Raw genomic sequence first — 16,255 nt, 5'->3', positions numbered from 1 at the left:
ATGCTCTCCATTGCACAGAGAGAAACTGAGACCCAGAGACAGCAAGCACACAGCAATCACCGACTGAGGAACAGGGCCAGTAATCCCATTAGGGCGTTCTTGTATCTCTGGAGCTTGACACATTTCTCTTGGGACACCTGTCTGCTAATCATCTCGTTTGACCCTCCCACTTTAGAGATAGGGAACCTTGGGCTCAGAAAGGGAGACTTGACCATGGCCTCACTACTAGTTAGTGACAGAGCCAGGACTTAAATCCAGGTCTCTGGATCCTAAAGTATGTGTCTTAGAAGAGGCATTAAGAGATAGAGGTTAAGAACATCATACTTTGGGGGCACCTGGATGGCTGTCGGTTAAGCATCAGACTCCTGATTATAGCTCAGGTCATGATCTCAGTGTGATGAGCTCGAGCCCCTGATGAGCTCCATGCTGGCCATGGAGCCTGCTTAAGATTCTCTCTCCCCATCTCTCTCTGCCCTCCCCCTCTGCTCTCTCCTCTTGCACATGCACATGCACGCACACACTTTCTCTTTCTCTCAAAAAAAAAAAAAAAAAAAAAAAAAANACATGGTACTTTGGAATTAGAGCTAAAATAGAATGCCAGCTCAGTTACATCCTAGCTGTGGGATCTTGGGCAAATTGTTTAACTTCTCTGGCCTTTATTTGCCCCTTTTATAAAATGGGAATGATAGAAGAGTAGCTTCTATCCCAAAATGGGATTTCAGGATTAAATGAGATATGAATGTGCATTTTGAAGTGTGATAAGTGGGAACCACTACTCCCTCCCCACATCACCCTGAGCCCAGCTGCCTTCCCATGCACACAGGTACACCCCCCACACACATACCCCTCTCCAGCCCCGACTTCTCCAACTCAACCCCCTCAGCGGCAGGCAGCCAATGTGTTTTAGATTGGCTGGCTTGCGCTGAAGGACTTGTGGTGCTTCTAACTTGGGTTTCAGTTTGGAGTCTGGCACCACTCTTGATTAATTTCCCCAGCTCGGCACAATGTTGGCCAGTTTCATGTGGCTATCCTTTGCAATTATGCATTTCTCCCCGTAGGGTATCCAGGATTGGGCTGTTTTCCTGTTTTCTCCCCTTTATTCCTGCCACTGTGCTTTTCTGATTCTTCTCCAGGGATCAGCCAGCCTGTGCTTCCCGGGCCCCACCCCAGCCCCATCCTGAGGTCTTTCTGGGCTGTTTTTCTGCTTTTCCATGCACTCTCCCCCTGGCCCTGCCTCACCCCCACCCAGTTTCTATTTTCCCCCAGGCTCTGCTGGCTTCCCGTGGTTTCTCTTGGCCTTGGCTCAAGCCTGGCGTGACACATCTGGTATTGCCATCCTCTCCCTCCCACACTGGTCGGGGAAGAAGCAAGTGTATCCAGGGAGGGGGTATTGTGGAGCTGGGTGCTACCCACCCAGGTGCCAAGCCAAACAGCCTGTGTACCATGCCCAACTGGTCACCTAGGGCCCCATCCCCTAAACCCAACCCCACTCCTGACTAATCCAAACCCACTTTCTCTTCCCCAGTGTCTAGTTCTAGCTGGTAGAAGGTGAAGCAAAGGACTGAACTTTCACTGAGGTTCCAGGAATGTCCACAAGAGTTTGTGAAGGGACCCTGCCTTTTGGTGGCAAGGAATGGCCTTTCCCAGGGCCCTGAGCCCCTGGGTGGGTCTGGCCTGCTCTGGGGAGGATATACCATCCCCAGGAGAGACAAGGGCAGGAATATGTCTCCTATATACTGCCTTCCTGATCCACTGACTTCCTACAGGAAGGAGGAAATTTCCATTTGTTTGTATTTATCGGGAAGGAGAGAGGGCCATCCGGTGATAGCCACCAAAAGTGACTTCCCTTGAGCCATGATGGGAAGGGCACCGCAGAACAACACTGGGGTATAGCCCTGCCTTCCCCACTCATTAGCTTTGACCTTGGAATAGTCTCTGAACCTACCTGAGCCTCTATTTCCTCATCTGCCAACAGAGGAGGCAATTATGAAGGAGTTTTTGTGAGATGAAGTCAGATCACACACAAAACATCTCAAGTAGCGCTGGCACACAGAGGGGCTCCCCAAATTGTCATTGGCTCCCACCTCCCNCGAGATGAAGTCAGATCACACACACAAAACATCTCAAGTAGCGCTGGCACACAGAGGGGCTCCCCAAATTGTCATTGGCTCCCACCTCCCCTTTCAGCCTAGCAACCTGGGCTGGTTTTATTGTCTCTGACTGAGAGGGAGGAACCTGAACTAGTAGGACAGAGCCTCACTTAGAGGTCCCCAGCTTCCAAAAGCTTAGGATATAACACCTAGCAAATAGAACATTCAAGTTGGGTTATGCGCTCCTTCTCTTCTCCCCAAAACACACACACACACACACACTGATGTCCTGCAGGTGGGGTGACCCCCTTTCCAGTTTGTCTGAGATGCTTGGTCACCCTACCCACAGGTACCTCAGAAGGTCCAAAGGGACCTCAGTGTCTCCCCTCTCCCTGTGCCCCTCCCCAGAGCGCTCATCCTCCGGGGGTCACTACTCCCTTACACTCTTACTGGGCTCTCACCATGTGCCAGGCTCTCGGTGACCAGCCTCTCTGTCCACCCAGATGTGGAAGCCAGAGACACGCCCATCAGCTTGACGCCTCCCCCCCTTCAACTCCACCTCCAGCCCATACCACAAGCACTAGTAATAACTGCAGTCGTAGCAACAAAAGGTACTGGGTTTTTTTTATGTATATTAACTCATTTCATTCTATCATATGGAGATACATAAACACCACCTCCATTTTACCAATAAAGAAAAGAAAGCAGAGAGGTTAACTAACCTGCTTAAGCCCTTACAGGTAGTAAGTGAAGGAGCCGACCCGGGACATCTGCTCCAGAGTCCTGACGACAGAGCATCTTGCTATTCCTACGCCTGCCTTTCTCCAGTTGCCATTAGGCTCCATTGGTTCACCAGCCCCTTACTGGCTCCACACCCCCAGGCTGTCCTCCGTAACTACTGCCGAAGTAATCTTTCAGCGATGCAAACTCTGTCACACTGCTCTCCTGCTGAAAATTCTCCTGTGGCCCAGGAGTGTTCAAATCCTTAGCAAGGTCCATGCCTACTCATTAGGCATTATCTCTTGCTAATTCCAAATCTCTCTCCACCACTACCCTTCCCACCAGTCCCCCCAACACACACACAGTCCAGCCAAACTCACTTCCTTACAAAGTTTTTAGAATTTACTGGGTTCCTCATCTTTGTGTCTTTGCACGTGCTATTCCCTCTGCCTGGAATGTCCTTCCCTGATTCTTCGCCCCCTTGATGCTAACTAATTCTTCAAGATGCAAGTCGGGTTTTGCCTCCGTGGCAAAGCCTCAAAAATATGTGTAAAATGAATAGATCAATGACAAGTTAAGTGAATAATATCATAATAGCCTCACCACACATCACAGCTGTGTGGAGTCTTCTTTTTACAAATCCCTCTCCTGTTTACTATATATTTGATCTTCCTGACAACCTGTGAGATAGGCAGGGAAGATAATTACCCCCAACTCGAAGGTGGAAAAACTGAGGCACAGAGAGGGTAAGTGACACAGTAGTCGGGATCAGAGCCAGGACGTGAAGTCAAGTTTTCTGCTTCACAGGACAGTGTTCTCCTCACAGGATTGCAAGAGCCAAAATCTGTTCATCTGCCTTAAAACTGTGGAAGTGGGGGACTGGGTCTCTGTCCCCTGCCCTGACCCGCCCAGACAATGGGGAGTAATAGGGCTGCAGGGAGAAGCCAATTACCTAGGTCCCCCAGCCACAGTGGCTGCCCGTTTCTCAGAAAGCACAGAAGAAACTGCCTAAGAGCATCAAAGCACCATGCCTGGTGTGAAAGACAAGACCTTTGGAATTCCTAAGCAGGCAAAAGATGTGATTCACAATTAAAACAAAACTTAACCTTAAAAATAAGTGTGAAGTCCAGCAAAATTCTAATTTTTTTCCCTTATGAATACCTCTTTGACACTTTAGATGAAATGTCAAATTCTGCACACACGAATCCCTCCATTTTTGGCTGCCCCTGCTTTGCTGGTGCCCTAAGCAAATGTTTAGTCTGTGTTCAGGGGTGGAGACCAAGCACAGGATTTGCTGGCCTTTGATCTTCTGATGTTGGCCTCTAGGGAAATGCTGGGTTGCCTGCCACACTCAGTGGTGACCTGGATGGAGAAAAGATGTCCAGAGGCCCAGCACTTGTTGGGACGGAGGGTGGGAAGGTGAGAGAGTGAGTGGAGGCAGGAGCGGGCCAATCAGGCAGCTGGGGGGCACTGGGGTTCAGACACAGGAGCAGGAGGGTAGGAGACAGCCAGGGCAGGGGTAGGGGAAGAAAGTCCTGACCATGGTTGGGTGTGGCAGAGATAGCTGGCCAGGGCCCCCACAGCTGGACCCCTCTATTTATGGTGCAGTGGGGCCTGAATATGGGTTATAGGAAGGGAAGCCACTTTTCCACCTCCTTCATCCTTCCACCTGGATGGGTGGACAGTTTAGAATCAGATACATCAGTGGACTGGGCAGGGACCACAGCAGAACCCACAGGCCGAGGATGCCAGGGGCCTTCGTCCTGACACACTGCATGTTAACTGTGCCTCAGTTTCCCCCATGGTTAAATGTTATGCCCAGGCCTCTCAACTTTGATTTCTCCCAAAACATCCATTTACTCTCCCATCAGATACAGATGTCCTTGAAAATTCAGTTGGTTCAGTGGGCCTGTATTAGGCACCTGCTAGGACCCATGCCCCATGATGTGCACTGCATGAATAACACTCAGCACCTGGCCCAGAGGATCACAGCTGGCGAGCTTACATCACTAGACAGCACCTGTTTCTGCTTCCTCCCTTGGACTGTCTTGCCTCCATGATGCCCCTACTGGGCAAGAAAGGAACTGCAGGGCTCCTTGAAGAGATGGCTCTGTCCTGGGTGGCCAATGAGTCCCTGAATGCAGTCCCACCCACAAGTAGGGGAGATGGGTGTCTGAGCCTGGCCCCCCCACAAGCCCTGGGAGCTAGAGCAGGCTAGGTGGGGGAAGATAGCCCCTTCCTGACACTTTTTGGGTGGCACTCCGCCCCAGGCTCCATGGCAGAACGCCAGACACCCCAGGACCGCTGCCCCGGTGGCCCCACCTAGGGAGGTCCCATTCCCACAGTCCTCCGGTGGGGGCTTAGGGCCTTCCCTCCCGAATACACACGCAAGTATACACATACACACACTGACGACAACAAAAACCCCCGGAAAAACCAAAGCCCGGAGCGGCCGGCTCTCTGGAACATGGAGCAAGAAAGGGGGGCCCACAGAAAGGAGGGGAAGCCGAGGCAGGGGGCCCCGGGCTGTGAGTCAAGCCCCAGGAAGCTGGCTCCCCAGCCCAGCCCTCCAGTGACTCACAGAGACTGAAGGCTCGGCAGCTCCCACAGCGCCTCCGCGGGGATTCCTCCCAGCTGGTTGTTCTGCAGCATCCTGTAAGGGGAGGGAAGGGCTTGGAGGACCCACGCAGCATGTGCAGCTGGGGGGGTCCTCCCTCAAACCCCTGACCCACGCCAGACCCCTCCCTCTCGCCCCAGCTTCCGAGCTCCAGAGAGCCCTGGTCCAGCACCCTGACCCGTTAGTGGGGTTCAGAGGCTGCCGAGGAACTGTGGGCTGTGCACGGGGCTGGAGGGGTCTCAAAAGGGCCTCTGGGACAAGGAAGAAGAGAGAAGACATGTGGGGAACCAAGACGACCTGGAAGTCAGACCACTTGCAATTCTGTTGGTTTGGTCAGGAAGGACACTGGGAAATGGAGGTTTTTCTCCCCAGACCCGTATCTGAAAGGCTGGAGATGTCTGTGAGGAAGGAGAGGATGTGGATGAGAGCAAGACCCCTCCCTGGGTGGCAGGGCCCCAGGCAACTATTTTTCTGTGGAATCCATGTCTACAGAAACAGTCCGACGGCCCCATCTCACACGGCCCCACAGAAGAAATAACATGCCAGCTGACGGACGCGATCCGCTCAGGAGGCTGCTCTTCTGGAACTGGCCTGGCCACAGGACCCCAGGACCACCCCACGGATAGGAGTCCTGGGGCTCTTCTGGGCACCTGGGAAACCTGATGGGCAGGGCAGAGGGTCAGAGATCACGCAGAGGGGAGACATGGAGGCCTGGGCTGTCCCTCCAGGTGGCTCTGCTGAGCCCACACATCACAGCTGGCCTTAAACATGTTTGAGCAAGGTACTCTAAGGCACAGGGACTCTAAGACGCGGGGCCCTGAGCACGGATCCTGCTGGCCTGGATCTCAGGGAGGGAGGGAGTGAAGAAAGGATAAGGAAGCCCCTGGGTGGCACTGCCATCCGAATGTTCTTTACCTTCAGGCCTGGAGAGCTGGGCCCCAGAAATGGGGAGAAGGAGGGCACACAGGGTATGGGCACTCTGGAGTCCAGAGAACAGCTGGGGAATCAGGAAGGAAGCTGCCCAGTGCCCCAGGCAGAGTGAGTGGGTCCTCCCCCAGCCCAGCCAGCCTGCACAGCACCCCGTCCGGCAGCCCCTGGTCCACACACGGCCCCTGAGGCGAGGGGTGCATCCTGATAGTCCAGGTGCCTCAGGAACCTGGAGGGGATGAGCGCTCGGTGAGTCCTACTGTGTGCCAGGTATGGCATCCATCCACTCCTTAAGGCGACTTGTCAACCTTTCAGAGGGGAAAGGTCAGCAGACATACACATCTTGCTCGGTATGCTCGGGAAGGTCACCGTGCTTCAGGAAGTTGAAAATCTTTAAGTTGAAAAATAGTAGCAACTAACGTGCCTGATCGTAGAGCTTTGTATGTATTCACTCAAACTTACCCCAGAGGGTTTGGTCCCAGAGTCCAAACACCTAACCATTACACACCTGGCCTCCATCAGCAGGGCCAGAAAATGAGGAGTGGGAAGATAATACACCTGAGTAGTTACCCAGCCTCCTATGTGACTATCTTGGTCAGAGCCACACCTGTTACCTCTCCTAAACTCCTTTTATAGATAGGTAAGAATCCCAAACATGAACCAAACCATAGTACCACAAGAACAAAAGAATGTCGGCCTCACTGCGGGCCTGGCCAGGAGACTAAGAAGAGCCCCTGATCCAGGCCAAGCTAAAGAAGGGGGAAGGAGAGCCAGACCCTGAGGTCTGCAGAGAACTGGGGCCTTGGCATTGGGGTCCTCCCTGCCCCTGCCCCCGAAGCTGGCTGAGCGCAGCATGAAGGGAAGGGCCAGGCTGCAGGCAGAGGCAGTGCCCAGGGTCTCCTCCTGCTCATACTTTGTTCTCCTGAAGGAGCACACTCCACGGGCCCCTCTGAGCCAGGCTCCACACAGCACAGGATGGGACCTCTCCAATTACAGTTTTGCTTCAAAGGTAGAATTTAGGGGCACCTGCGTGGCTCAGTCAGTGATCTCAGGGTTGTGAGATCAAGTCCCAAGTCAGGCTCCGCACTGGACCCCTCTTTCTCTTTCCCTCTGCTGCTCCCCCCCCAACAACATGCTTTAAACTAATTAATTAAAAATCAACCTTAAAAAAAAAACAGGTAGAATTTAAATCTGAGCCTCCCAGGCTTCCTTAAAGTGTAGCAGTCACACCACAGGCTCAGATGTCAGACAGCCCTGGATGTGGGTCCTAAGCTCTGCCTCTGTCCAGCTGTGTGATAGCTGCAAGCTCCTACTTAAACTCTGTGGGCCTCAGTTTGCTCATCTGTAAACTGGGGGTGATGATAATGACCTTATGCACTGATTAAATAGATTAAATCCAATAACCCCCAGGAAGCACGCATCGCAGGGTCTCAGGCAAAGGAAGCCCTCGGCACGTCAGTGGGCGTTACTATTGACCTCGTTTATCACTGGCTGGATGACTTGAGTAGGTCACTCCCCCTCTCTGGGCCTCAATTTTCTCATCTTTCAAAGGAAGAGGCTACCAGATGATACATAAACCCTCACTAAGTTACAATATTCAGGGACCCAAGACATTTGCTGCCCTCCGCCCTGCTTAATACTTCTATCCTTCTAGACATGTCCACCTCCTGCATCTGAAGAGTGGGCACTTCGCTTGGGAATCTCAGGGGGCTGCCTTGATTCTCATCCAGAGGCCTCAGGATGCTTGCAGCAAGGGGATGGAGAAACAATGGTTGGGGCAAACAGGAAAGACCACAGGCTGCTCAGGCCACCTCACAGGCCCCCACCCCTCCAGGGGCCCCAGAGGCTGCACCTAGTCACTCTGCAGACAGAGTCCCACCTCCCCTGATCATTGCAATGTATCTCTACCCCCATCACCTGCTCAGATCCCCCTACCCTTTCCTCTGTCAAATCCTAGATCTAGAAAGATCTTTAAGGTCTCTGAATTGTACCTCTCTCCCAACACAGATGCCTTAGCGCCTTTGCAGGGCACAATCATCCTTCCAGTGCCAGGGAAGTCAGCACCTCCCCAGACAACACAGCCCATGCCAGGCAGTCCGGTCTGTTTGTCAAGAAAGTCCTTGCTTTCATGGAATCAAAACCCACTAAGCTGAAGGTCAGCATGGCAGTTGGCTTTGGGCCTGGCACTGTTCCCCTTGCTGTTCCTGGCCTCCTTTCCCAGCCATCACTCTTTTAGGGAAACACAAATGGGTCCTCAAAGCTGGAAGTGCCTTTAGAAGGAAAGAGCCCTTTGTTTTCCAACTGAGGAGGTGGGGGCGCAGGAAGGGGAGGTGACCTGCCCTCAATTACAAAGCCAACAAATGGCAGAATCAGGCGTAAGGCCGGTCCGTCTCCCAGGCCACTGCTTTGGTGACCACATTTCCCTGCTTCTCTCGCTGGCCCTGGTTCTGCCTGGTGGGCCAGAGTCTGTCCAATGCACTGGATCTCAAAACACGGTAGAACCACCTGGAAAGATTTTTTTTTTTTTAAACCCAGTGTCCAGGCCATATTGCAGCCCAATTAATCTCCGGGGCTGAATCTCTGGGCAAGGGATTTTAGGAAAGCTCCCAGGTGGCTCTAATGTGCAGCCGTTAGTCTAGCGGAAGCCTAGCCCTCGGGACTCCTCCCTCAGTTACCCATGAAGCACCGCTGGGGAATATCCCTCCAGTTCGAGAGGCATTTGGGTGCAGGAACCGTGAGCACTAATAGCTAGAAGGTTCCAGAGAGGTGATCCACTGGTGGTTGACAAAGGTCCTTCCTTTGGTTCTGTGGAGGGACCTTGGGGGTCACTGGGGTGGGTGAGCAAGATAGAGCCTGGGGTCTCCCCACCCCCCTCATCCACTGTAACCAGAGAAATCCTCCCTCATCTGTTTTATATATCAGGACTTCTATAGGAGGTGTTTGTGTTTTAAGTTTCTGCAGTTAAAAATGTTGGCAAATGTATTCCAATGTCTCCATATTAAAGGTAAGAAAACTGAAGAAGTCTGAGTGTCCTCCTTGCCACCTGTTCTGGGATCTGCTGCACCTGAGACCCATTTCCTGACATCCAGTCTTTTGACAGGATGAGGGCAGTAGGCTCCACCTCCTGGAGGAGAAGGGCTTAGAGGATCTCCCTGGGCTCCTAGCGCTTCTAGCATCCTTCTCCCAGGAGCCAGGCAGGAAGGCCCCACTCTAAAACAGCTCACAAGTCTCTCCTCCCTCATCAGTCCAATTCATTTCATCAACACCAGTGGAAGCCTGACTCTGGGCCAGGCATGGCTGCTGTCCAGCCAGGTGGAGAGTAAACACAGTCAATCGAAAGCCGCTCAATTCAGCATGAAGAGAGCAACACTAGAGGCCAGCCCAGGGAGATATCCTCAGGGATGGGGCCCAAGGGGTATTCACTCCGCCCCACCTGTCAGTGGCCTCAGGCCAGGGCTTCGGATGGGATCAGCCACAGCTCCCCTTTTTGAGACTCAGGCTTCACCAAGGTGGCATGAGCTAGGAACCCCAAACCACAGTCTCCCAGAGATTTGGAGATCAAACCAGGTGTAGGTAGTCTGGGGAAAATCTCTTGCCCAGCCTCTTGGGGGCATGGAGAGGGGAAGCAAGCCCTTCAACTGTCAACCCCCGTTTCCCCGACCTGGGTCTGGTGAGAAGCAACTGAAGCCCATCAGGAGTCTTTCTAGCTGAGCCAGACCCGCCTAACATAGGTATGGTGGTGGCCTTGGCAGGAAAGGCACCAAGGCTCAAGACTCATGAACCCCTTGGGAGGAGGCAGATGTGAGGAAAGAGGCTTGTGAGCGAAGAGGTGGCTGGGGCACACTCTCTATCCCTCTCTCTCCCTCTTTCCCTGCTCACCTCTCTCTCTCTCTTCCCCCCTCCCTTTCTCTTCCCTCTTTCCTCTCTCCCTCCCCCTCTCTCTCCCTCTTCCTCTCTCTCTCTCTCCCTCTCTCTCTCTCTCACCTTCTTCCTCCTCCGTGTGAGGCAGGAGCCATTTAGGACAAGACAGCCTCCTCACAGGCCAGCTCCATACCCTCAGGCTGTGGGTCAGGATACAGGAGCTCCAGCCTCCTCCATCCCCTCACCATGACAGGACACACAGGGCAGGCACCCTCCAAGGGCCAGGCTCTCTCCCACACACCAGCAGCAGCAAGAACTGTGCTTCCCTTAGGACAGTTCCAATGGTGGTGATGGGCAGGGGCAGTGAACCCAGGTTCTCAGCCTTCCCGACTCTAGAGGACAGACATTCCTACCTACAGTCTGGAGAAAAGACGTGAGACTGGAAATCCCCTGCAGGGCTGGCTCTCTCCACAGGAGCCTGGCCAGAGCCTGTGGGCTCCAAGACTTGGAAAAGCAGCAGAGGAAGGAGAGGATCCAAGAGTAACACCTCCAGGGCAGGCATGGGGCTGCGGTGGGAAGGACAGAGGGAGGGGCCTGCCACTGTCACTTAGGAGAAGATCAGAGAGGGAATCCCCCCTTCTTTGTCCTTTGCTCCTGACAGGAAAGGAGCAGTGTCCTGCAGGGTCAGGCCTGAGAGAAAGGAAGATGCAGTTCAGGTAAGAGTCTCAGACCCCAAGAAAACAAGGGAGTAGCTGAAGGGACGGTATCCTGGTACAAAAAGAGATTATTGTCCTGATGGTGGGCTTTACTGCCCTATTTTTTTTAAGTCACCAAGGCTCTTTTTAAGATTTTTTATTTATTCGTTTTGAGAGAGACAACAAGAGCACAAGCAGGAGGGAGGGACAGAGGGAGAGGCAGGCTTTCCACTGAGCAGGAAGCAGGACTCGATCCCAGGACCCCAGGATCATGACCTGAGCCAAAGGCAGATGCTTCACCAACTGAGCCACCCAGCTGCCCTAACTGCTCTATTTTTCTTGCAGTTCTGAACACTGAGCCATGGAAGGGCAGGGCGGCAAGAGAATCAACATGAGGCATCAGAAAGTCCTTCTTGCCCAGATGCAGGAGGAATCCCCTGCTTTGAAGCACTTGAGTAAGAGGAGAAGCTCCCCAAGACCACCCAACTCCTCTCTCAGTACAGAACTCTGCAGGCAAAGAACTGACACGAAGGCTTTGGGGGACCAGGTGGTCTTCGAGGAAGGGGCAATGTGGGGGTCAATGACAGAGTGGGGAGTGGGAGTCCCGCTGTCCTTGGCTCCAACCAGCAGCCTCTCCTGGCCGCCCAGCTCATGGAGCCAAGGGCGCTGTTTGCAGAAAGGGGGCGGGAGGCTTGCGGTTTCTCCGAGGCTTTGATTTATTGCCTAATGCAGGTAAAGAAGAAAGAGGAGGCTCATCTCTAAGCCCGAGTCTTAGGAACGGGACATGAGTCTCACATCTTCTGAAGGCCCAGCAAACAGAGCCCGCTCTCTAATCCTGGCTGCAGGTCTGAGCCTGCCACTGGGCACAGACACGCCACCAAGCAGGCTGCCTGCGCTCTGCGTCTGGCTCGGGATGCCTCTCCACACCCCGGGGCAGCGATGTTGACGGGGATCAAGACAGACCAAGAGGAGAAGCAGGAAGGAAAAGTGAGAGGCGGGGCACAGAGGGGCAGAGGGAGGGAGAGCAAGGACTGAGACAGAGAAGGGGAAGGCAGGAGAGACCTGGAGACTGAGGCTGGGGAGAGACCCTGTAGGACCCAAGGGCACTGCAGAAAGGAAGGGAAGGACAAGAGACCGTCACAGCCCTGGAGTCAGAGACTCAGAGGCAGATCGCAGATCCAGAGAGAGGCTAAAGGCCAGAGGGGTCCAAGACCGGCATGAAAAGGAAGAAAGTGCTTAGCCATGGACCATGGACTGCTGACCACCTAAAAGCCTGAAGCTCACAGGCCATGGGTCCAAGGCCATTATTGCTGGCCCATAAACAACTCTGAGCACATTCAGAAAAGAGATTCCTTTCTAGGTGGCTATAGCTCCAAGCCAGGCACAGGACTGGATTTCAGCCCCTTCTTACCCATTCAGCCGGATTCTCTGGTGCAGTAAGCAAACTGCTCAACCATACAAAGAAGACCTGCAGGTCAAGTGAGGGCTGAGGGAGCAGCAGAACTGGGGAATGGCTCACCAGTTTAGGGACACTCCAAATGCTAGTTCTATCGCTCCAGGATCAGCCTTCAAGACCCTCATTTTCTTTCCAAACACGTCCCTGTGGTGATGTGCCCTCCCCAGAACCCCCTCCTACCCAATTTCAGACCCTAGGCATCCCCTTCCCCTATGACATTTCATCCTCACTCCTCATGAGAACATGAGGGGGCCTTGCAGGAGACAGTCTTGGTTGGGACAAAGTGAGCCACGGACGGGGATGGAAGGAGATGGTGCCTCAGTTTTTCCCTTCTCGAAAATGGGCCATCAGTTCAATAGCAAGGGGGTAAGTTAGTGAACTAACACAAGGTCCTCTCCAATTCTCACTTTCCTTTTGCTTTAAAGGAAAAATAAAAGGAGCTGGGATGAAGAAGCCTGAAAATAGAGGGAGGCGGCGAGATATTTACTGTGGGAATGGGGTCTCAGAGGCGTAGCTGCAGAGACCAAGGTTGGGTCTCAGGAGGAAGAACGGCCAAGGAAATCCAATCTGGATTCCTCCTCTCCTAGCCCAATAGTTCTCATAAGGGGAGAGCAAAGACCTGCCTCTCTAGTCATTACTCACATTACAAACAAACAGACAAACAACAATCCCTGACTTCCCTGACTTCCGTGGAGGGTTGCCATAACTATCGGGTGCAATGAAATGTTTGTTTACAAATCAGAAGGTTTGTTACAGAAAAGGTGAAAGCAAAGAAATGGAAATCACAATTAAAATGAAAAGTAAAGATGAGGAAACCAGCAAGCCAGTGACAAACCAAGACTCGGGTTACAAATCTTCAACCTGCCCACAGTTCTCGAGGTTGCATCTGTGGAAAACAGGGAAGACTTATACTTACAGAATTTTCAGGCTGTAGAGGCCAGAGAATGCTTGTCCTGGGATGTGTGAGAGATGGTTCCCTGAGAGACGCCTGCGAACCAGGGAAAAGCATCAGTGATGTTGGCAGGGAAACAAAATGGGCGGACTGGGGGTCCCCCCCTTAGTCAGCATCTTGGGATTTGGGAGGGGTTGATAACTACCATTTATTGATAACAATAAACGTGTTCACTGCTTCATGCCCATTCTCACTTAACTCTCACAATAACCCTGTGAGGGGCCTAGAATTATTTCCAAATTTCAAAGGAGGGATCTGAGGCTCAGAGAGGAGGTCAAGTCACTTCCCCTTAGGGTGACAGAGGTAGGCAGTGGCCGAGCCTGGTGTTGTCACCCAGACCTGATTCGTGTCTAGGCTCCGGGCTGCTCCACAGTGTCAAGTCCTCTCCCCTGCTAACCTGGATGACTCACCTGCCGCCCTCCGCTGCCGAACTGCACCGCATCCTGTCACCAGGGGAGGGCCAGGTACAGACAGGGTGGGACCATGTCTACCCATGCCCTCAACTACACAGCTAACCCCCGCTAATCCAGGAGGGTTAGGAAATGGGGTTTTAGAATTAGTCCAACATCCGGGTCTAATGAAGTGTCTCCACGTTTGTCATGGGGTGATCACCAGTTCTAAAGGGAGCAAATGTGACAGAATAGCCCTAATGCCCCAACCACACTGAGCAGGGTCAAACCTCGGATGATGCAGAAGGCACCTGGGATCTCCCGAGTTCCCAACGACGTTACTACATACTTCGGTTCCTACTGAGACGCTGTGCGTGTAGAGGCTGGGCTGACATACCTCAGAAACTGTTGTTTTCTTTTTTAAAAATATATCTTTACTAAGAATCTTGTTATTTGGTATTTGCTTTTTTAAAAAAAATTGCGTGGAAGGGCATCATGATATCTGAGGTCCCCAAGCTTGGACCCCATAGGTGGGCATTTGGCATGGAAAGGTCCTTTAGCTGGAACCTTTAACAGGGGCCCAACCCCTTCTCGGGGACCCAAAGATGGAAGATGAGCCTTCGGTTCTCAGGTTGTGCCGTGGATGTCACCTGCCCCAGTGCCTCAGCCTTCGCACCTGCTTTTCGCTCCCACCCAAGATGCAGCATCTCCACCTCAGAAGGCCCCTCGCTGCCTCCAATTCTGTCACTTCCTTTGAGCACTGGCTTCATACTCCTTTCCCAGGAAGGCTTCCCAGTCCACAGGCTAGACACTCCCCCCACACACACCCTGACCACTTCCTTACCCAGAACCCCCAGGGGCCCACATTCCCCTGCTCACCTGCTGGGCACAGCTCTGCTGCCTCGCCTAGAAGCTCCCTGAACTTCTATCTTGTTTTCCCCCAGAGCACCTTGAGCTTGTCTTTCACACAGAGGGGGAGGTCAAAAAGTATGGGGTCTAACAAACCCAGCCATGGCCCTGGGGTTGATCAAATCCTAACTCCAGCAGGGAGTTAGGCTGACAGCATCTTGGGGGAGCACTGTCTAGGGTGGAGATAGGAAATCGGTTAGGGCAGCAGCCGGGCCAGGGTTGGGGTGGAACTGTGAATGTTTTCAGAGCCAGGAGCCCATGCTTTGCACAGTTTAAGCAAACCTTAGTAGAGCCCTGAGGATCGACAGTGGTGCAAAAGCAAGAAAAAGCAGGCTGGGGACAGGGGTTGGAGGTTAGGAACAGGGCTGGGATGAATGCGAGCACTGGGAGCAAAGTGACCTGGCTTCCCCAAGCAGACAGGCCGAGCGCTCTAACCGAAGAGCTGATTTATTCACAAGTACCCCTGGAGTCTGAGGCCAGCCCCAAGGACTCAGATGGAGAGCAACAGCTGTGGGAAGGCATTAACCAGGGAGGAGTTGGTNGGCGCTCTAACCGAAGAGCTGATTTATTCACAAGTACCCCTGGATCTGAGGCCAGCCCCAAGGACTCAGATGGAGAGCAACAGCTGTGGGAAGGCATTAACCAGGGAGGAGTTGGTAGAGGAAGTGGGCTTATGTGTTTGGCAGTGATAGAGGAACGCATTGTGCCTGACATGGTGGGCACCGGTTGGAGGGGAAGTCTCCTGCTCAAATGCAGGAGGGGAAACGAGGGCAGTGAACATGACTGGCCTCAATGGAGCAAAGTTGGCCAGGCAGGTTTAAGCCAGGTTGGAGGAGGGCCTTAGAAGTAGATCCTTTGGGCACTGAGGAGCCAGAGAAGGTTCTTGAGCTGGTGAGATGCTCCCTGAAGACAGGCAGAGTATATTGGAAAGGAGGGTGGTGCAGTGGGAATAGAGAACAAGGGGTGCTGGGAGGGTGATGCTACAGCAGTAGCAGTGGGAATAGAGAACAAGGGGGTGGAGGTGAGAGACACTGCAGAGAACGAACCACTGGGACATGGGGGTGGCTGGTAGCTGGACATAAGGGATGACAGCAGATCAAAGATGACCCCCAGGAAGAGAAGCAACCACTGACAGAGGGGAAGCAGCAAATTAGAGCCGGCCTCAGGGAAGACCGAGAGCCAGGTTTCTGAGTGCCTATTCCATGTGGTCCCACACAGCGGGATTCACAGCTGGCCCAGGTATGAGCTGAATACGCTATCAAGAACAGCTTCCCACTCCCTTCCCTTTGACCTCCAGCCCTCCTCCTGGGGAGCCCTAGCTCCTACAGCGATCAGTGGTCCCAAAGCTTCGCCCCCGAGCCCCAGAAAGCATCTACTCACAGCTCCTCCAGGAAGCGCAGGTGATGGAAGAGGCCAGGCTGCAGCTCCGTGAGGTTGTTCATGCTCAGGTCTCTGCATGGAGAGAAAATGGGAAGGGAGCTGTGAGCTGCCCAGCGGCCCCGACCTGCGCCATCCAGGTCCAGACACCCACAGCACACCCAACACACACATACACCGTGCCATCTAATTCCAAAGCCAGCCTGGCAGGAGCAGGTGCAGTCTCTAAGAGTGAGCACTGGGCTGGGAGTCAGGCCTTCCA

At 53.3% G+C, this 16,255-nt stretch overlaps 1 protein-coding gene across 1 annotated transcript in view; it reads right to left on the bottom strand.

The window, feature by feature from the left end:
• The window catches only part of LGR6 (leucine rich repeat containing G protein-coupled receptor 6), a gene marked incomplete at its 5' end in the record, with an annotated part of 122,182 nt that overhangs the window by 80,198 nt on the left and 25,729 nt on the right, over nt 1-16,255 (bottom strand). The window contains 3 exons of the mRNA XM_034667659.1: nt 5,392-5,463; nt 13,283-13,354; nt 15,997-16,068. Coding sequence (XP_034523550.1) covers nt 5,392-5,463; nt 13,283-13,354; nt 15,997-16,068 — 216 coding nt within the window. The remainder of the gene's footprint in view (nt 1-5,391; nt 5,464-13,282; nt 13,355-15,996; nt 16,069-16,255) is intronic.

This window comes from Ailuropoda melanoleuca, chromosome 8 (assembly GCF_002007445.2).
Source record: "Ailuropoda melanoleuca isolate Jingjing chromosome 8, ASM200744v2, whole genome shotgun sequence".
Lineage (NCBI taxonomy): Eukaryota > Metazoa > Chordata > Mammalia > Carnivora > Ursidae > Ailuropoda > Ailuropoda melanoleuca.
This window is presented reverse-complemented; position numbering and strand designations above follow the sequence as displayed.